Consider the following 22171-nt stretch of genomic DNA (forward strand, 5'->3'; position numbering starts at 1 on the left):
AAAAATGGCAACAAAAATGAAACCTCAGTGACCCAGATACAAAAAAAAATTCATTTTTTGAACTGAAGTGGAAAAAGTTACCTAAACTCATGAACCATTTTGCCATTTTACTCAAAGTGTGTGTGTGTGTGTCAGGGGGGGGGGGGTGTAAAACCATGTTACCAACGTGTTGCAGGGAGGGTGTAAAACCATACTAAGTAGCAACCAAGTGACGATTAAAACTGGGATAAAGTGAAAAAGAAAACACGAATTTCTAACATCAATTGGCTCACATGACATAACACGTAGACGAAGTTAAATTTATACCGACTCGTATCAGAAAGTCGAGGGGAAAAAAAGAAACTTCAGGGACCACGTGTGAGCACCAAACACCATGCTAAATAACAACCGGACGATGACCAAATTTGAAAAAAAAAGAGCATAAAACAAAACTAAAAACAAAAAAATAAACTCATTTAACTTTTTTGACGGTATAATAAAAACCATAATTTAATTACAAAACAAAAAACCTTCAAGTTTATTACGAAGAAAAACACACAAAAGACAAAACTACAAAAATAAAAAATAAAAAAACAAAAATCACTATTCATCATATAGATAATTTGAATCTAATCGATACGATCTTGTTAAATGCATAAAGATGTGGAAATGGATGGAAGAAAAAAAAAAGCCTTTTGGATTGACCATGTAGCAAAATGACTAATTTTGACTCATTACCCAACCCACCCAACCGAGCCATCTTTCCATCTCTATAGAAGTTTGAAAGTATAGGACCCGGAGACAACCATTTTCGCCATAACATTGACTTTTCTTCCCTGCATTCCAAGTGATAGATTCAAGTGAAACTATAATTAATTAAATATACTTTAAAGACTGAACATTGAGAATGGTTATATTACCAGGTGGCCCGTGCATGCATAATGTATATAGTAGGGACGTAGGCTAGAACAACAGAGGTGTATCCCATAAAAAGCAAATCTTGATCCATGAGAGAATATGAGGTAGTGCATGTTGTTCAAAGATATGACCTGCCAAAGAAACAACAGAATATATCATGATCTAATTTTTTGAATTAAAACAATACAATAATATATTTATATAAAATAAAATAATATATTCATCTTAAAATATCAATACTATGAACTTCATTATGTATGAAGTGCATAAGTTATAATTATGAACTTCATTTTAATCTTAACATTCATTTTTACCATGCCAAAAAATCTATTATAGGATAATAGTTGCAATTAATATGCAATCTGACCCGTTACAGCTGACCAAAACTCCTGAACTTGTACAGATGACCAGAACCCCATGTGGTGATCTGACTCATGAAATGCCAGCTGCAAGCTAACCAAGAATCCAAGCGGTAGTATAACTTGTTAACAACAATGCAACATCCAGTATGACCTATTACTCGCCTTTTCAAAAAAAAAAAAAAAATTGTTATAGGATGCCAATTGCAATCGACAAATAGCTTCATTAGAGGTGACTCTATTAGAAGAATATAATTGAGATAGAGCTCCACTAATGGGTAAAATAATGTTGTTGATTTAAGTACAAAAATATTGACTAAAAAAGATTTATGTACATAAGTACAATTTACCTTTTCAGTCAAAAGAAGCCAAAGAGGACCCTCAGGTAATGGCTCTTCACCAACCTTCAGTTAGACCACATGTGACCTTAATGAACAATTATTTTCTACACTATGTTGTATATGACGTTAATTGCATTCATAAACCTCCATAATAACCGCAATAAGTAAATTGACAAACAATACATGACATTTATCATGAGATGACGTAAATAACGTGATTGTCAGATTATAAATACCAGTTCACATCATCAATCTTCTAACCTTTTTCCTTTGTACATTAAAATCATGAAAAAAAAAATTTTAACCAGCCTTGAAAATTAACCTCTAATTCAAAGATAATATAACTTCGGCCAAAGGAGAGTATAAAGAAAACTCCAAATTCATTGTATGTCCTCGGTCCATCATTCACAATCCTATGTCTTGCTATCTAAATCCATTTAGATATTATCTCTCTAAAATCTATTATTAGCTGTTTGAGGGAGTTAGACGTGATGTTTTACCATATAATTCGATTTAAAAATGTCTTAAATGCAATGAAAACAATTCGATATTGAGGACCTTATTAGCTGTTTGAGGGAGTTAGACGTGATGTTTTACCATATAATTCGATTTAAAAATGTCTTAAATGCAATGAAAACAATTCGATATTGAGGACCTTACCTTGATAGAAACGGTTTCTTATGCGGAGGAGACAATATTGTTGTTGATAGATCCCGAAAGACGGGAAATGATGAGTCTGGTGCAGATTTTGTTCATTTTGCACCTGATGCAACTCTGGCAGTTTTATTCAAAATAACACTGCAACCTCATAGAGCGTTTCATATATCTTTCTCTCTAAACACTAACAACCTGCTCTATACTTTGTCCTTGTTGCTAACTGAACCCATCACCAGCGCACTTAATATCAGAAATTGTGTATGAATGGCGCCCTACAAAATGACCCAGTGTTAATAAAAAAATCAAGCTTTTGTTTAGCAACAGACCTATATTGTAATTAGCTTATCGCGAACAGAATAAAGTTTTTTATGTGCGATTATTTACAATCTCCCTATGAAATCATAGAATTATGAGGCAATTCAGCTACATTGGTAGTAAAAAAGAAAATCCTTTATTTATTTAACGTTATACAACTGATTATGAAGTGCTACAGAGGCAATAATATTGGGAATTCTTATAAAAAGAAAAAATATAGGAAGAAACATAAAGTAAATTTATAAAAATAAGACATGGTTATATTCATCATAAGTTTCTAGTTGCTACATCAGTTTGTTTAAATTATCCACATAAAAGCGCTAAAAGAAGGTTCTTCATGTCGATTGAAGTTAATAGTAAATATAAACTAAAATTTGAAAATTATAATTTATTATAAAAATATACATCTTTTGCGATAGGTTCTAAATTTGAGGAAGAATAACCTTAGGTCCTGATCAAACTAAAATGTCAAGATCCGCCTCACCAGAAAAGCATAACACCAACTACCTCACCAAAATAAAAATTATAGTGGACTATGGAACTCTATACTTTTTAATGCACGTGGGTATTTAGATTTGCGACCAACCACATAAAGTAGCAACATAACCTGCCATTATATCATATCATGACAAATAAATAGTCAAAACCACTCTCCATGTAGTCTGGAGGACTAAAGATGTTTTAAGCATATTACTTATTAAGGATTGGTATGGGAGTTCATGTTACCATTATACATCAAGCAATGACTTTTATGCATAAATGCACTTAATCAGGCAATAGGCAATACCCATATGAGCTTATGTAATATAACTTTCACTTTATTACATCAATCAGGTTAGAAAACAAAAGCATAATCCAACCAAACCACTTTTATCCCCACATATCAATGTTTCCTCACCCCAGTATCTCTGCTCAAGCATTTGTATTATACTAAACATGTCTTTCATGGGAATATCCCATACGAATTCCACCAAGTAACTGCATATACACATGGTATCTCATCTTTTAAATATTCGTAAACATATAGGGGTGATCAAAAGTTTTGGATAGTCAAAAACTTCGGCTTGGTTCCTAAGTGGGTGTGGCAGTTCTGAACTCATACGATTATGGTCTTATGTGTCTTTGTAATACATATATGTATATGCCGTACGTAAGAATTACTTTCAAATTTAAAAAAAATATTCAAACCCGAAAATTTTATTATTTTTTTTTTTTGGTTTTTTAGTGCGAACATATGATCTAAGGTGGCTCAAACGGGGCCTCAACCGATACCACACCAACAACTTATACGTGTAAAATCAGTTAAAATAAACTTTGCTGCTCAAATGGGAATGAAAGAAAAGTTATCTTTAAAAGAGTCAAAAGCATCAAATGTGTTAGAAACTTACAATATAACACCAACCTTGAGAAGGGTATGTGGTTTTTTGGGTCTTTTTTCGTTCGACTGTTACATTTAAAGAAGGGAGGTCTTTCTTGAGTTTGCTTGGCGTCTCAACAACACATAACTATAAAGAAAAAAGAATTGTGATCAGAAGTGTGAAAGTAAGAATATCCATCGTCAATTTGACAATTTTACATAAAGAATAATACCTGACTGGGAAGGCTTTCAATATGTTCATCTTTTGAGGACACATCTTCGGCAGGATCATGATGAGTATTCGCACTATTTTGTAAACAAAATAGAATACAGTTGGCCGGAATCTCCTTTTCTTTCTTTCACAGTCGCAACCCAGTACGTAACCCTGTTTCCATACTGAAACGCCGGCGAGATCATATTGAAACCCTCTAAGACACTAAAACGTAGAATTGAAATATGGCTAGAAGAACAAAGACTAAAAAAAACACTAATTTTGCGATATATGGGTACCTTGATGTTCCTTCATTCGAACAATTGTCACAACGCCAACAATCGGTAGCCAGAACTGCATCAAACAATTAAACAGGTAAAGAGCTCTGATGTAACACCCTTAATAATTTGACATAATTTAACTAAATATTTCATGAAACTTTATAAAAATCAGAGTTTACAAAAACCTTTCGAGTTTAATTCCATACACACTTGTGATGATACCAACCACATCCAAGATAGTGCATAACTAGATAAAAGTAGTCCCCTGCTAGTAAACTAATCACCGTTCGAGGGATTTAAAACATGATCAACAAAAGAAAATACAACATGTTTAAAGTTTAGACAAAATTAAGTTTAGTGCGGAAGCTTCGAGTTATGTGTTCGGTTCTTGACATGTACTTGATCGCCATCCGGGAGGACCTCATTCATACCTGAAGTCAAACACTAAAAACATTAGTTTGGACTATAAAAAGTTACTTATAACAATTCCCGACATCCAAAAATTAACGAACAAAACATAATTTTTCTGGGTTCCACCGTAACTTACGGTGTCACCGTAAGTTACGGTGAAGCTGGAATGTCTTTGGTTCTGCCGTAACTCAGGAAGATCTCACCGTAACAGTTTGAGCTCCACCGTAAATTACGGTGGAACCGTACTTTACGGTGGGCTCTGCACATTTACCCTTTAGCTATTTTTCAAGTTTACAGGTTCATAACTTTTTACTCGCTTGTCCGTTTTAGCCGATTCTTTTCACTATGAATCCGTAATAAAATTACGGATTCAACCATGTAAATTTTATATCGTGGAAACCAAGATACCGGCAATCGGTTCACAATTTCCTTGTCTCAATTATCCAACCCATTAGTGAAGATGCATAGCACCTCATCCCCATTCTTAAAACCTTTTTGACGTAATTACCCAAATTCCCGGGCTCATATATTTGATGTATTTGTGCCATTCCATGGCTTTGCGTTCCCTTAGGACTATTTACTTGTTTCTTCGGAATTCAAGCATTCCGTTTCAAACGACACTTCCATAGAGCTTCAATTGTTTGACCCGATATCCCGGGTTCTTAGTCTTAAAATTTATATAACCAATTTAATAACGTGGTACAATCCACCACTTAACGAAATATGAGACTTTCAAGTCCCTATTCTCGTGATTCTTTTGTAAAAGCATCTTTTGACCCGTTTGGCTAATTAGTGAAAATTATCACTTTGTTGACATGCCAAACTAAATTCCAAGTCCTTATTTTGACCCGTTTGATGGTCGAGTGTACTCCGTCACTTAAACGACGCATCAAACGCATCCTTTACACTACAACATCAATTACATATCAAACCAAAGCATTTAAGCATAAGTTAACGGGACTCAGTCACGTACCTTTAAAGCACACCTTTTCCGCGGGTATCGCTTCCGGCGTGTCCACTTGACGTTCCGAATTCCTTGCCTAAAGAGTCCAATTCATAACAAGATTAGAACTCTTTTTCATAAGCTTTAACGCATTCATTCATTACATATGTAAATCTGCGTTTTTAGCAATCTTTAACATTTTAATCCTCATTTAGGCGTTTTATCAAACACCTTGCGGGTCAGATTTTTACATAATCTAAACCAAGTTCATAACTTGAATTTATCACTCAAATCAACTTCAATTAGACAATATACACATATTTTAACATCAAAAATTTCAGAGATTATCTCACAATTTCAGTTTTCACTAGAACAAGAGTCTTAATCCTAGTGTTTATCAAGTTCTACTAACTTACTAATCACCCACTATAGTGATTTTGATTCTTACAACTAACATGCAAGATTTTAACAAGAAATCATCTAGGGTTTGTCCCTAGACTTCACATTACTTCCAATTTCATGTTTTACAACACATAATCAAGCTCAACCTTCGATTTCAATCTCATGCAAGAATTTAAGTTGTATCAAAACAACCTAATTTGACATACCTTATGACCTTCTTGACGAGGAGATCACGATTCTATGTTTAGATTCCGATTTCAACTGAATTTTGGCCTTCAATTTGAGAGTTTAGTAGATTTTTAGGTTTTGGAAGTGTGGGTGTCGCCCCCTTCCTTCTGTTGATCGACCAGGCCTCATTTGAGGTGTTTGGTTTGTTTTATTTTACTAATATTAGTCTTTTAAGTTTCTATTTTAACAACTTTAGTCCCTCCACTCTTATTTAGTTTATATTCTTGGCCTTTTAACTCATTCAAGTGTTACTACAAGACTCTTAACTAACTAGGTTATTTATCCTAGTTAATTTATTCTTGTTTATTATACACTTTATAATTCTAGTATAAAGTTTTGAAATTTCGGGATGTTACAAGTCCACCCCCCTTAAAGAGGGTTTCGTCCCCGAAACCGAATTACGTACCGAATAACGTAGGGTAGAGCCGTTGCATTTCTTCTTCGGACTCCCACGTAGTATCCGCACCCTTACGGTGTTCCCATTTAACCTTCACTTGGTTGATCTTTTTGTTTCTCAAACTCTTCACTTTACGATCTAGAATTGCAATTGGCCTTACCGCGTAGTTAAGGCTGTTATCCACCTCGATATCGTTGTAGTGGACACGAGCAGTTTCGTCCGCTAAACATTTACGAAGATGTGACACGTGGAAGGTGCTGTGTACTCCACTCAACTCCTCAGGTAGCTCGAGACGGTATGCTACCTTTCCAACCCGTTCCACGATTTCGAATGGCCCGATAAATCTTGGGCTCAACTTTCCTCTTTTTCTAAATCGGATTATCCCCTTCCACGGCGATACTTTCAACATTACCTTATCGCCCACTTGAAATTCTATTGGCCTCATTCGTTTATCCGCGTACGATTTTTGTCGATCCTGAGCTGCTTTTAAGTGAGTGCGGATCAAGTTGATCTTACAATTTGTAGCTCGGATTATATCAGTCTGAGCTAAACCCCGCGGACCAACTTCTCCCCAACAAACTGGGGTTCGGCACTTTCTACCATATAACATCTCATATGGAGCCATTTTAATACTTGCGTGATAGCTGTTGTTATATGAGAATTCGACTAAAGGTAAATGGACATCCCAACTGCTCCCAAAGTCGATAATGCAAGCACGCAACATATCTTCCAACGTTTGTATCGTTCTCTCACTTTGCCCATCCGTTTGAGGATGGTAAGCGGTGCTAATGAACAGCTTGGTTCCCATTTGCTCTTGGAAACCACGCCAAAAATCCGAAGTAAACCGGGTATCCCTGTCGGACACTATGGATATCGGTACTCCGTGACGCGCCACAATCTCATTGGTATACACTTCTGACATCTTCTCTGATGTATAAGTCTCACGAATTGGAATAAAATGTGCACTTTTTGTCAATTGATCTACGACTACCCATATGGCGTCAAAACCACGGCTAGTTTTGGGCAGTTTAGTCAGCAGGTCCATCGTAATTTGTTCCCACTTCCAAACTGGAATGTCTAATGGTTGCAGCTTACCGTATGGTTTTTGATGCTCTGCTTTGACTTGTAAACAAGTCAAACACTTCTCCACGTATTTCACGATATCTCTTTTCATTCCGGGCCACCAATAATTTTGTTTAAATCATTATACATCTTAGTCGCCCCCCGGATGTATCGAATAACGAGATTTATGGGCCTCGTCAAGTAAAAGTGCTTTGGCTCCACATGTATTGGGAACCCAAATTCTCCCAAATCGAGTTTTTAATCCTTGGTTGCCGTCCTCCAAGTCTTTTAACTGCCCTACTATTCTTTCCTTTTTCACATTCTCTTCTTTTATTGCTTCACTTTGAGATTTCTGAATTTGGTCGAGCAATACCGATGTCACTATTAGTTGCATCGATCGGACTCGAATAGGCGCATAATCTGTCTTTCGGCTTAACGCGTCCGCTACTACATTAGCCTTCCCGGGATGGTAATGTATATCACAATCAAAGTCTTTGACCGTCTCCAACCACCGCCTTTGCCTCATATTTAATTCCTTCTGGTCGAAGAAATACTTTAAGCTTTTGTGGTCGGTAAAAATAGTGAACTTTACCCCGTATAGATAATGCCTCCATATTTTCAAGGCGAACACCACCGCCGCTAGCTCGAGGTCATGAGTAGGATATCTCTTTTCATGAGTTTTCAGCTGCCTTGAGGCATAGGCTATAACTTTGCCTCGTTGCATCAGAACGCAACCAAGCCCCGAATGCGAGGCATCCGAGTAAACTATCATATCATCCGTCCCATCCGGTAATGACAATACCGGTGCTTGTGTTAATTTTTCCTTAAGCGTTTGAAACGCCTTTTCTTGGTCCTCGCCCCACATAAACTTCTCCTCCTTGCGGGTTAGTTTGGTCAGTGGCATGGCAATTTTGGAGAAATCTTGTATGAACCTCCGATAATAACCCGCAAGCCCCAAAAAGCTTCTGATTTCCGAAGGATTCTTCGGTGGATTCCATTTCGCCACGGCTTCTATTTTTTACGGGTCTACTAACACCCCTTTTGCATTAATGACGTGCCCAAGAAATTGCACCTCTCGCAACCAGAAGGCGCATTTTGAAAATTTTGCATACAACTTTTCCTTTCTGAGCGTCTCCAAGACTTCGTACAAATGTCTTGCGTGTTCCGCTTCGTCCTTTGAGTATATTAAAATGTCGTCAATAAACACTATTACCGACTTATCTAACATGGACTTGCAGACCCGGTTCATGAGGTCCATGAAGGCCGCGGGCGCATTTGTTAACCCAAAGGACATCACCAAGAATTCGTAATGTGCGTACCGCGTACGGAAAGCCGTCTTCGGTATGTCTTCCTCCTTGACTCTCAACTGGTGGTACCCCGATCTAAGGTCGATCTTGGAGAACCATTTAGCACCTTGCAATTGATCGAATAAGTCATCAATTCTTGGAAGTGGATATCGATTTTTCACCGTGAGTTTGTTCAACTCGCGGTAATCGTTGCACATACGCATACTCCCATCCTTTTTCTTAACAAACAACACCGGTGCACCCCACGGTGACACACTTGGGCGAATAAAGCCTTTGTCGAGGAGATCTTGAATTTGAGACATTAACTCTTGCAATTCTGAGGGTGCAAGCCGATACGGCGCCTTGGCCACGGGTTTCACGCCCGGAATCAATTTGATCCCGAACTCTATCTCCCGTTCCGGCGGTATTCCCGGTAGGTCTTCCGGGAACACATCGGCGTATTCGCGCACTACCGGCACGTCTTCAATCTTTAGCGATCCTTTGTTTGGTTCATTTGCGTATATCATGAATGCTCTACATCCGTGCTTCATGAGCTTATAAGCTTTTATCATTGAGCACATAACAGGTTTTCCTTCCTTCTCGCCACGTATGATAATCGATTTCCCACTTGGAGATGTTAGTTTTATCTCCTTGCGGAAACACATGACTTTCGCATTATGTCGGGATAGCCAATCCATTCCGACCACTACTTGGAACTCTCCCATGGACATAGGAATTAAATCTATCGGGTATTCCTCATCATCTATGCTTATCTTACAATCTCGACATATATCACATACAAGGAAGTTTTTGTTGTCACCTATTTCTACCTCTAATGGCATAGGTAATTTTGTTAGTACAAAGGAAGGATGTCGAATAAGTCCATGTGAAATAAAGGACTTATTCGCACCCGTATCAAATAACACATGAGCAGGAATTGAATTTATGGCAAATATACCTGAGACCACATCGGGCTCCGTTTTCGCCTCCACTGCCGTTAACTGGAAAGATCTAGCTTTTGCCTTTGGTGCTTCGGTGTGCACACTCTTGTCTTCCCTCTTTCCGGACAATTCCGGGCACTCGGATTTCTTGTGACCCGGCTGATAACATTTGTAGCATACCGAAACTTTCCCCGGGCACAATGCAGCCGTGTGCCCTGTCTTCCCGCATATAGGACACGACTTGTCCTTAAACTGGCACTCACCCTTGTGCCCTTTCCCACATACTTTACAGCTTGGCGAGCTACTTTTTCCTTCTTGCTTCTTTGATGAGTCATTTACGCGTGCCTTTTTCGTAGGACTAGGATTAACCACTTGCGTCCTTCTTTCACCCCTCTCTATTTGTTTCTTCAACTCTATCTCTCTTTCCCGAGCGACATTGATGATTTCGGTGAGGGTTTCGTATTTTGAGGGAGTCATAAACTCCCGATACTCTGCGCTTAGCATATTATAATAATACACCTTCTGTTCTTCGATCGTCACCAACTCATCACAAAACCTTAATTTGTCAAGAAAGGTTCCCGTGATCTTATCAATGGATTCGCCCTTCTGCCTAAGCTGGATAAATTCTTCTTTGATTCGATTGATGACCGCTTTGGGACTGTGATGTTTAAGGAAGGGTACCTTAAACTCGTCCCATGTCATCGCCTTCGCTTCTTCGCTACCCATTTCCTTTTTCTTATTATCCCACCAGTCTTTTGCTTGGCCCCTCAGTTGACCCGTGCCATAGGCTACGAAGTCACTTGTATCACAATGGGTTCTCTCGAACACCCCTTCAAGATCACTCAACCATCTTTGGCACACTATTGGATCCACTTCTCCGTGATAGAGTGGTGGTTTACATGCCATAAACTCCTTGTACGAGCAACCCTTACGCTCTCCCAACTTCTCCTTAGCTAAATTTGCATTATCCTCCAATTTCTTTATTCTTTCATCCACCATAGATAACACCGTGTTTTGGATTTTATCGATGAAACCCGACAAGCTGTTCTCGATTGCTTTTCCTACCTCTTCAGCAATCACTTCTCTCATTTGTTCGGTGACTCTTGGCACCGCTTCGTCATTTCCCTTATCCGTCATCTTGAAACTGAAATGTTTACATTTAAACGTTAAACATTTCGTTTATAACATTGCTTCTTTTGTTTTGGTTTAGTCAAGTTCTCAACTTGCTTTAACCGTTTAAATTTGGTGCACTTCCCGGGTTTAAGTGTGTTAACACACTCTTCCCATGCACTTTAATCTCCTTCTCATTCATATATAAGACATGATTTGTTAACATAATAAGTTAATTCTTACCGGACGATCGATCAAGCTTGAACCGAACACTTTGTTGACAACCTTAAGCTCTGATTACCAACTTGTAACACCCTTAATAATTTGACATAACTTAACTAAATATTTCATGAAACTTTATAAAAATCAGAGTTTACAAAAACCTTTCGAGTTTAATTCCATACACACTTGTGATGATACCAACCACATCCAAGATAGTGCATAACTAGATAAAAGTAGTCCCCTGCTAGTAAACTAATCACTAGTTCGAGGGATTTAAAACATGATCAACAAAAGAAAATACAACATGTTTAAAGTTTAGACAAAATTAAGTTTAGTGCGGAAGCTTCGAGTTATGTGTTCGGTTCTTGACATGTACTTGATCGCCATCCGGGAGGACCTCATTCATGCCTGAAGTCAAACACTAAAAACATTAGTTTGGACTTTAACAAGTTACTTATAACAATTCCCGACATCCAAAAATTAACGAACAAAACATAATTTTTCTGGGTTCCACCGTAACTTACGGTGTCACCGTAAGTTACGGTGAAGTTGGAATGTCTTTGGTTCTGCCGTAACTCAGGAAGATCTCACCGTAACAGTTTGAGCTCCACCGTAAATTACGGTGGAACCGTAGTTTACGGTGGGCTCTGCACATTTACCCTTTAGCTATTTTTCAACTTTACAGGTTCATAACTTTTTACTCGCTTGTCCGTTTTAGCCGATTCTTTTCACTATGAATCCGTAATAAAATTACGGATTCAACCATGTAAATTTTATATCGCGGAAACCAAGATACCGGCAGTCAGTTCACAATTTCCTTGTCTCAATTATCCAACCCATTAGTGAAGATGCATAGCACCTCATCCCCATTCTTAAAACCTTTTTGACGTAATTACCCAAATTCCCGGGCTCATATATTTGATGTATTTGTGCCATTCCATGGCTTTGCGTTCCCTTAGGACTATTTACTTGTTTCTTCGGAATTCAAGCATTCCGTTTCAAACGACACTTCCATAGAGCTTCAATTGTTTGACCCGATATCCCGGGTTCTTAGTCTTAAAATTTATATAACCAATTTAATAACGTGGTACAATCCACCACTTAACGAAATATGAGACTTTCAAGTCCCTATTCTCATGATTCTTTTATAAAAGCATCTTTTGACCCGTTTGGCTAATTAGTGAAAATTATCACTTTGTTGACATGCCAAACTAAATTCCAAGTCCTTATTTTGACCCGTTTGATGGTCGAGTGTACTCCGTCACTTAAACGACGCATCAAACGCATCCTTTACACTACAACATCAATTACATATCAAACCAAAGCATTTAAGCATAAGTTAACGGGACTCAGTCACGTACCTTTAAAGCACACCTTTTCCGCGGGTATCGCTTCCGGCGTGTCCACTTGACGTTCCGGATTCCTTGCCTAAAGAGTCCAATTCATAACAAGATTAGAACTCTTTTTCATAAGCTTTAACGCATTCATTCATTACATATGTAAATCTGCGTTTTTAGCAATCTTTAACATTTTAATCCTCATTTAGGCGTTTTATCAAACACCTTGCGGGTCAGATTTTTACATAATCTAAACCAAGTTCATAACTTGAATTTATCACTCAAATCAACTTCAATTAGACAATATACACATATTTTAACATCAAAAATTTCAGAGATTATATCACAATTTCAGTTTTCACTAGAACAAGAGTCTTAATCCTAGTGTTTATCAAGTTCTACTAACTTACTAATCACCCACTATAGTGATTTTGATTCTTACAACTAACATGCAAGATTTTAACAAGAAATCATCTAGGGTTTGTCCCTAGACTTCACATTACTTCCAATTTCATGTTTTACAACACATAATCAAGCTCAACCTTCGATTTCAATCTCATGCAAGAATTTAAGTTGTATCAAAACAACCTAATTTGACATACCTTATGACCTTCTTGACGAGGAGATCATGATTCTATGTTTAGATTCCGATTTCAACTGAATTTTGGCCTTCAATTTGAGAGTTTAGTAGATTTTTAGGTTTTGGAAGTGTGGGTGTCGCCCCCTTCCTTCTGTTGATCGACCAGGCCTCATTTAAGGTGTTTGGTTTGTTTTATTTTACTAATATTAGTATTTTAAGTTTCTATTTTAACAACTTTAGTCCCTCCACTCTTATTTAGTTTATATTCTTGGCCTTTTAACTCATTCAAGTGTTACTACAAGACTCTTAACTAACTAGGTTATTTATCCTAGTTAATTTATTCTTGTTTATTATACACTTTATAATTCTAGTATAAAGTTTTGAAATTTCGGGATGTTACATCTGAATGGTGTAATGAAGATAGTAAAAGTGAGGAGAAAATAAAGCTGCTATAATAGAAGCACTCTCACAAACCCATTTTACTAAATAGCATATGGTTAATTGCCCAGTTCATTCTCCTTGAATAATAAACATTATTATAGGGTTTATAAAAATTAAAAACTGAACCTCTGTGCCTCTCGCATACTTAATTCCAAGTCAGCCATTATTAAAACCCTACAAATTTTTCATACAACTTTTTCATAGAAACCGACAACTTCTGGCTTAAAACCCTAAATCAAAAAGGTATTACAATCAAAAAAAGAAAAGTAGCATAATCAACCATCATATTTAGTATAGGTAAAAGGAGTCGTACCTACAATCGGGACAAATCCAGACAAAAATACGGCGAAGGTAGCGATGACTTGATGAACGACAGAGAGATACCAAAGATTAGTTACTAAATAAAAGTAAATCAACAATGATTTTGAGATATAAAAATGATAAATCAAACCTTTTTGATGAAGAAGGTTGGATTGAATGAGTGAAGAAGTAGAGCAAAGAGATGAAGAGAAACCATAGTTCGTCTGATTATAACATCAAGATTCATCAATAAGTATTGCAAAATTTAATATATAAATTTACAAAAAACAAATTTGATTTACCATATCAGTCGATTTAAATCAAGAGATCATCGTCATAATCCCAATCGGAACCCTAAATCGAATACCTTGAAGATGAAGATGAGAATCCATGGTCTGCGGCTAGGTTTTCTCCAAACAGAATGCGAATGAGGGATTATCTGATGAAGAGAAGAGGAACAATGGAAACAAAAAAAACCCTAATCCACAAAGAGTATGAGAGAAGACGTCTTGCTTTATATAGGTTAAACAAACATTGAGGAAAAGAAGAGATGTGTGAGGAGCGATTGGAATTGGCGGTCAATTGTGAAAAAGAGGTATTCATCATATAACACGTGGCAAGTAATGGCTTAAACAAATGCCATGTGGCTTAAGATTATTTTGTTTTATTAGAAGTAGTAGATGAATAGTTTTGTTTGTGTGTGTTCACTATTACACCATTGATCATTTGTCTTTGAGACGATTAAACCATCCTAGATTGATAAGTGAATAGTTTTGTTCAACTCATCCATCTCTTCAAAATCAAATCTACTTTAATGATAAATCAATATTAAACTTATTTTAATTTCATCATGAATTCATATTTCTAATTTTGTTTTAGTACTTGTCAACTTTTAATCTATATACATTAACATCAGATTAACACCTCATAATTACCATTAATCATGTATCGGTTAGGATTTAATGTTTGTTATAAAAGAAACGTCCAATTTGATTTGCCAAACTCAAATAAGTGTTACTTCTTTAAATTTATAAATTCTCATCGATCATACATATACATTTATAGAAAAAATATATCGTAAAATATGCCTTAACGTACGTTGTGTACGTGATGACAAAATCGCACGATCTGTTACCAAAAAGTGAAAATCGCATGCTGCAAACCAAATATCACATGTTATAAAAAAAAAGTTCGCATGTTTAAAAAAAATTAAATTCGCATGTTAAAGAAAATAAAAAAAATATCGCATGTTAAAAAAAATCAAATGTTGATACTGCATCTCGTACTTAGCGTACGTTAAGACAATTTGTACAATAACCGGCATCTACATTTATAATACATGCTATATAAAAAATGTTCTTTAAATTTCATTTCATACTATCTTAAAACCAAAAGTCCGTGGAAATTCCACCGACCACCTCCAAAAACATGATAAAAAGCACTTTTAGTCCCTTGTCTTTTATAACCCCATAACTTTTGATAATAGTAATTATGACCCTTTATACTATTAGTTCATTTTGCAACCTCTCAATTTGTGGCATTTATAAAAATGGTCCATCTTTTTTCCAACCTACAATACAACCTCTCAACTTTTGAAAATTACAGTTTTAAGTGTACACTATTACTTCATTTTACAATCCCTTCAACTTTTGAAAATTGCAATTTTTACTTAAATCAACTCTACACTATTACTTCATTTTACAATCCCTTCAACTTTTGAAAATTGCAATTTTTATTTAAATTAAACTAATCCTACATATTTAACTAATTTTTCTTTCGCTAATTTCCTTTTCGAACAACTAAATTGCTGTTGTGTTTAAGAACTTTGTAAAATATTATTTTCACCAACTCGAGTTTTCTAAAGTTTCGAATTTACCTATTTCATTCCTTTACCCGAAAAAGTATTTTCATGTGCGTATTCTTATTTATATGTCAGTATAAATTCGAGTTAGTTTATGTTTCGATGTAAACTTTTTTTAAGCAAGTCAAGTCAGATGTAATACGTTTTCGATTGGTCTACCTTTCGCCGTAAATATAGTTCTGAACTGATTGGGGTCAAATATATGATGTTCTCATTTGATGGTATAAATTCGAGCTCACCCCAACGCGCTAGGGGTAAAATTTCCACCCTTAACGTGAATATGTCATTTGCTTACACGTGTCAGTTTTCCCTTCATATACTTTTATGTTTTTTTGTACATTTCCTATGTATGAGTTAGGTCACATATAAATACGTTATGATTGTATAGTATAAATTTGATTACTTTACATTTTGACCCAACCGCGATGCTATTGAGTTAAATCGGATATGTCAAAACACGCATTTTCATATGGTATACGCATCACATAACGCTTGGACTAATCCGTTCGATGTTTGCAATATACCCACGCCGCAACGCACGTGGGTCTAATAACTAGTTTTTGATAATGGTGAGCATAAGGCCATAAGTACACAACTATTGGTGATAGGAAATGGTATCAGTAGCGGTGTAAACGAGTCGGGTCGATCCTGAGCCCGACTAGGTTTAAGCTCGGCTTATCATGTTTTTATGAAACTCGAGCTCGAGTTCAGCTCGGTTCAAGTCTACTTATTGAAGCTCAAGCTCAGCTCGTGAGTAAAACCCAAAGTGTAACGCTTCGCATTTCCTGTACATTTTTATTTAGAAAGTATATTCGTAACTCTATTTTCGGAATCTTATAATCATATCTCATTCGTACTCTCTTCCCAATCTTGTAATTCAAGGCTTTGATCATAATGGAATTCATTTTTATACTTATGCATGTTACATACTTGTGTTATACGCTACAAACTCGAATACAAGTTTATACGCAAAAACCGACACTTGAAATACTTGAAATTATCAATTATACGTGCATTATACTTATATGTTACTTTGATACACTTGGAATACCTAAAAACATGCTTAATTATGAGTTTCTAGCATAAAATAATGGAATTATCAAACTCTAGGGGACAAACTGCAATTCTAGAAAGTTTACTAAATTCTGTAGGTAGTGCACGACCATGCAACTGAGGCGCACGGCCATGCACACTGCGATCCGCATGACCGCGCACCTGAAGTGCACCACCCTGCGATCCGCGATCCGCATGACCGTGCACTTGATCCAAACGGCCGTGCAAATGACCATATCTGGCATAATCTTTTAAAATACGCGAATTTTGGCTCTATTTCCATTTTTCCAACTCCCAACCACCACCAACTCCATTAATTACCTAAACCCTAATCCCCCAGTTATAAATAGGAGCCTCCTACACCTCATTTTCACTTTCCAAACACTTAATCACTCTCAAAACACTTCAAAATCATCCATACATTTTGGTTTTTGGGCAGAATATCTTTGAAGTTCAAAGTGAGTTCTAACTCACTTCTACTACTTATTCTTTGAGTTTTCTTGCTTCAAAACACTTGGACAACATCAAGGTTTATTACCCAATGTTCACCAAGGTGTAACAAGGTGGTACAACTCCGATTTTGGTGTCCAAAGTGGGTTTAATTTTCTGCTTTCGCTAAACCTTATATATGTTCATCTTTTAGTTCATTCCTTGTGAAGAATGATGTGTGCTAAACAGACTATAAAAAAATAACTAAATAAGACTCTCTATTCTAGAGACTACAAAGCTTTAATTCTAGACTCGACCTAAAACCACACAATCGGCAAGTGTACCGATCAATGTAGTATAACCCTAGGAAGTCCGGATATCGAACCACGAGACTCTATGTATCACGCAAACTAGACTCTAATAGACACTAACAGACACGACTTAAAGTGTTTAATTGTTTTAGGGGGGGGGGGGTTACGGAAAATATAAGGAAATCTATTTAAACTAAATAATTAATTAAAAACTAGACTAATACGAAAGAAAGCAAAGACGATTCTTATATGATAAACGAGACCACCAAGACTATAATCCTGGATTGATTTTAAAGAATTACCAATTAAGTTAAATGCATGATTTATGGAACCGGGATCTTAAAGTACTAAACCTATTAAACACCAACTAAGCCCCTCAACCCTTCTCGAGGTGAAACTTATGGCGCTACCTAGGCCGATAATCCTACCGATTATTAGACGTCTTTCCAGTTGTCTAATGTAGGATCGGGAATTCAATCAAATGAGTTGATTAGAAGAGTTCTAGACCAAATCAGATGCGGAATTCATTGATTTGATCTTCATTGCAGCTTGATTTACGCTTAGAAGTAGATTATATGTCGATTGTATTGATTTGACACAGTTACACGAGCTGGCGACACTTCGGCAGAGCTTCGCTACCGGAATCAGAAAGTTACAAATGAAGACACAAGGCCCACTATTTATAGGAAACCCAGGTCGCACGAACCAGCTTCACACGATCTGGTCCAGGTCGCACGAACTGGTCACCTCGTGCGAGATGGCTGGTTCAGACCTGCTTCCTGTTTTTCTCGAACAACGTGTCCTGGTCTATCTATTCTATTACATGACTCGATACAAGACGAAGTCAACAGACATATGCACTAACAAACTCCCCCTTGGATGATGACGAGTCTTCAGTGTATTGAGTCTGCAGTCTTGATCGGTCTTCTCGCTCTTTCCAAAGTATCTTTCTCTGTAAGCATCCTCATCAATCTCTCTCTTCTTTTGTCTTCAGACTCCCCCTTTCGATAAGCTGGGATCGCAGTCTGGAATTCACTATCTACAAGCTTTGAATCGGAAACCTGGCTCTAATCTGCATACGCTTATGCGGAAAATCCTCAGGAGTCGAAACCTAGCTTTTTCAAAGCATTTTACCTGCACATACTCTACCCAAAACATAAGGTTTTTGTTTATAACAATTTTAGAAATTACTTGAAACATTCTCAAAACAACATGATCTCTCGATTTATGATCTTTGCTTAACCACCCGTATTCGTAACACACAAAATTTGGTTTCAAATTAATGAACCATTTAATCATTTCAAAATCATTTCTCATTTCAAACAAATTCTCCCAACCCTGTTGTCATTCATCATGTTTAGCACTTAGAATTTTGAAAATCAGCTTTTCAAACATCAGTTGCCGAAAATAAGATGAAATAAAATCTTTTTGAATTTTCAAAACTTTTATGCTAAAACATACTTTTTTTGGATTTTGGGAAATAAACTATATACAGACATCTTTTTATGAGTTTGTGTAAGAGGATCATATCAGTTTTTGAGACAAATCACTAACACCGTTGACCTTTTTAGACTTTAAGTCTTAAACAAATTCATTTCTGATTATCAGTATTGTTGTCCACTTAAACTTCTACACAAGTTTCAACTGATTCGAGATACGAATTAGTGTTCTAAGGACTTAAACTTATTCGTGTGTCCCACCTCAGAATATACTCCCGTATCAAAATTCCCTAGATTCAGTCTTACAGGTGAGTATACCAATCTGATATCTGTATTCTGGGTTAGTGCGAGACCTTGAGAGCTCAGGTATGAACTTCTGTTCAGTCAAAGAGATGAAGGCTCGACTTTAGGTGTGTTCCCTTTAGGAAATCTTTTCTTCAACTGCAATTGATTCATATCTTTCGATATTTTTCAATTTTTATGCAGAGGGTAAGCTTTTAAAGCGCATAAAGTATTATACAAAGTCTAGGCCATTGCTTCCGTAATATCAGAAGACCAGGTATAATACCCCATATATCAAAAAGTATATAAAGACTTAGTATCTCAGAATCAGGCAATCTCTCAAACAAGATTTCGGGGGTTACCCATATATCCGAGAGATGTTCCCCACGAGATAAGCAAGTATTGATGATGCGTGTAAAATGCAACATATAAATTACATCAAATAAGGCATAAAACTAACCCTTTTTAAGTACTAATGTTGGAAAAAGAGTGTTTTTGTCTTCCTTTTGTATTTTCAGGATGAAATGAGCTCAAAGTCACAAAAGAAGCAAAAAGACAGCCAATTCTAACACAAATACAAGAAAAGGAATAAAAGTAGACTGCCCGAACCCTCAACGGCATCTTCCCAAGCAAAGAAGAGAAAACAGAAGCCTGAACACGCCCCGTGCTCAGACAGCACGGGGCCGTGCCCAAGAAGCAGCAGAAAAGACAAACCTGTAGAAGCTTCTATTGCCCACCACGGGGCCGTGTCCAGTGAGCACGGGGGCGTGGCGAAAGTACAGCAGGCGCATTAATTGTAATTGCGAATTACAATTAATGAGGAGAGAGAGTGTCAGACGGGCACGGGGGCGTGTCCAGCGGACACGGGGCCGTGCCCAGCCTTCTGTTCAACCTATAAATAGGAGTGCTTGGCTTCATTCCAATCCATCCCTTGGCACACCACATCTCTCACACTTCATCCACCACCCACCACCACCATAACACCATCATCCACCACCATCATCCATTGTCTATCATAGAGTGTGTGAGTCGTCTCGGGATCCAAGATTGATAGTAAGAGTTCTTGACAATCAAGGCCATGTTTGCCTAAGTCTCTTACATCACTTGGTGAAGACAAGTGTTTAGTATAATACTTTTTATTTTTAATCTTTTGCACTTTTTATTTGGTTTTGTATTAATGACTTTAATAACTAGTTACTTATGTTGAAGGTGATCTTTCCTTATCGTTTGTCCGTGGTGTCTTGGCATTATTTTACTGTCTATATAAAATAAAAGATTTTCACCATTCATATCTCCACGGTCTATATGGAGGTATGTTGGCTACCTGATCGGGGGTTAAGGGAACGGTTTGGTAAGGGTCTTGCCCTTGTTCAGCGTTTAGAGGTCCTGCAAGGGACCTGGGTCAAATTTAGTAGGATCTCCTTCAATGCCCATAGGTATTGGATGGCGGGGATCCAAACTCTTTGACCCCCTCATAAGTTAACTACTATTAATACTATAACCCGGCTATTTAGGACTGTATCCCTGCTGACTCAGACTACTTAGTCGAGGGTAACGTCACCGCCAAAAGCGGGGCCTACCATAATTTACATTAATAACTTAATTCATTATCTTCCAATAATCCAACCTTTTAGGATTGTATCCTTGCTGACTCAAACTACTGGGTTGAGGGTAACGTCGCCTTCAAAAGAGGGGCCTACTACAATAACTAAGATAATCTCTTAAACAAGTGCAAAAGTGCGAAAATAATCAAAGGTTATACTAATACACGAGTCGGATTCAAGTGATTCATCTTGTCTATCTGTTTTTATTTTATTTTTATTTTTTCAGTATTTAGTTAGTTTTTATTTTCTTAGTTTAAAATCATTTTTCTAACTTTTTGATTTGATTAGACGTTGAGGACAAACCGGTATTAAAAGCTCTTGTGTCCTTGGACGATCTCGGTATCTTACCAACACTATACTACGTCCACGATGGGTGCACTTGCCCATATGTGTGTTTAGTGTTAGTAAATATCGTGTTTTATAAATTTAAAACTTGGCTAAAGGTGTAAAAAAGGACTTAATTATATTATAAAAATATATTACACTACACACGCATCAAGTTTTTGGCGCCGCTGCCGGGGACACAAGGATTTTAAGAAAGCTTAAAATCGACGGCCTAATCAGTTTTTCAAAACCTTTTTTAAAACGCGCGCACATTTTTCTGCATTTTAGTTTAGTTTGCATTTACAGTAGCCTGAACACGGGGCCGTGCTCACTGAACACGCCCCCGTGCTGCACATTTTTAGTTAGATACCCAGATACAGAGTCTGAACACGGGGCCGTGCTCGCTGAACACGCCCCCGTGTCCAACGTGACCAGTAACTTTAATTAAAACGCCCAGATACAGACCCTGAACACGGGGCCGTGTTCACCCAACACGGGGCCGTGTCCAGCTTCTGTTTCCGTCTTTATTTTTGTTTTCTGGTCCCGAGACTCAGTTGTGGTCTGTTGAGTGATTCTTGTGGATCAATACTCAGGAGGTTACAACTACACCTATGATGAGGATGATTATAGGGGTAATTATTGCACTAATTGTCGTAACGCACGCTCGGTTCAATATAATAACTCATATCAACCATCCAATTCATACAACCACTATGAGGAGCCCAGGTACGAGCCATCAACTTCATACACATCCTATGAAGACCAAAGGTATGAACCTCCTCCCTCATAC

The 22171-nt window shown here is 37.1% G+C and overlaps 1 protein-coding gene and 3 long non-coding RNA genes across 4 annotated transcripts; all 4 read right to left on the reverse strand.

Annotated features, from left to right (window-relative positions):
- Positions 1–714: 714 nt before the first annotated feature.
- LOC110939127 lies at positions 715–1888 on the reverse strand. The gene is made up of 4 exons (XR_004892903.1): positions 1607–1888; positions 1265–1421; positions 900–1028; positions 715–815 (listed from the first exon to the last, which is right to left on the reverse strand). It is a non-coding gene; the product is annotated as an uncharacterized LOC110939127 (long non-coding RNA).
- Positions 1889–2021: 133 nt separating this feature from the next.
- LOC110939128 lies at positions 2022–4331 on the reverse strand. Its single transcript, XR_004892904.1, has 4 exons — positions 4160–4331; positions 3972–4074; positions 2253–2526; positions 2022–2155 (listed from the first exon to the last, which is right to left on the reverse strand). It is a non-coding gene; the product is annotated as an uncharacterized LOC110939128 (long non-coding RNA).
- Positions 4332–4710: 379 nt separating this feature from the next.
- LOC118492263 lies at positions 4711–6523 on the reverse strand. The gene is made up of 3 exons (XR_004892905.1): positions 6381–6523; positions 5803–5869; positions 4711–4849 (listed from the first exon to the last, which is right to left on the reverse strand). It is a non-coding gene; the product is annotated as an uncharacterized LOC118492263 (long non-coding RNA).
- Positions 6524–6800: 277 nt separating this feature from the next.
- LOC110943565 lies at positions 6801–7424 on the reverse strand. Its single transcript, XM_022185307.1, has one exon. It carries the CDS (start codon positions 7422–7424, stop codon positions 6801–6803), a length of 624 nt encoding a protein of 207 aa, XP_022040999.1.
- Positions 7425–22171: the final 14747 nt, after the last annotated feature.

This window comes from Helianthus annuus, chromosome 5, assembly GCF_002127325.2.
Source record: "Helianthus annuus cultivar XRQ/B chromosome 5, HanXRQr2.0-SUNRISE, whole genome shotgun sequence".
NCBI classification, from domain to species: Eukaryota; Viridiplantae; Streptophyta; class Magnoliopsida; order Asterales; family Asteraceae; genus Helianthus; species Helianthus annuus.

What these genes read in the sequence shown, in the direction of transcription:
- LOC110943565 (XM_022185307.1), bottom strand. Translation starts at nt 7,424, where the DNA reads ATGGCTCCATATGAGATGTTATATGGTAGAAAGTGCCGAACCCCAGTT.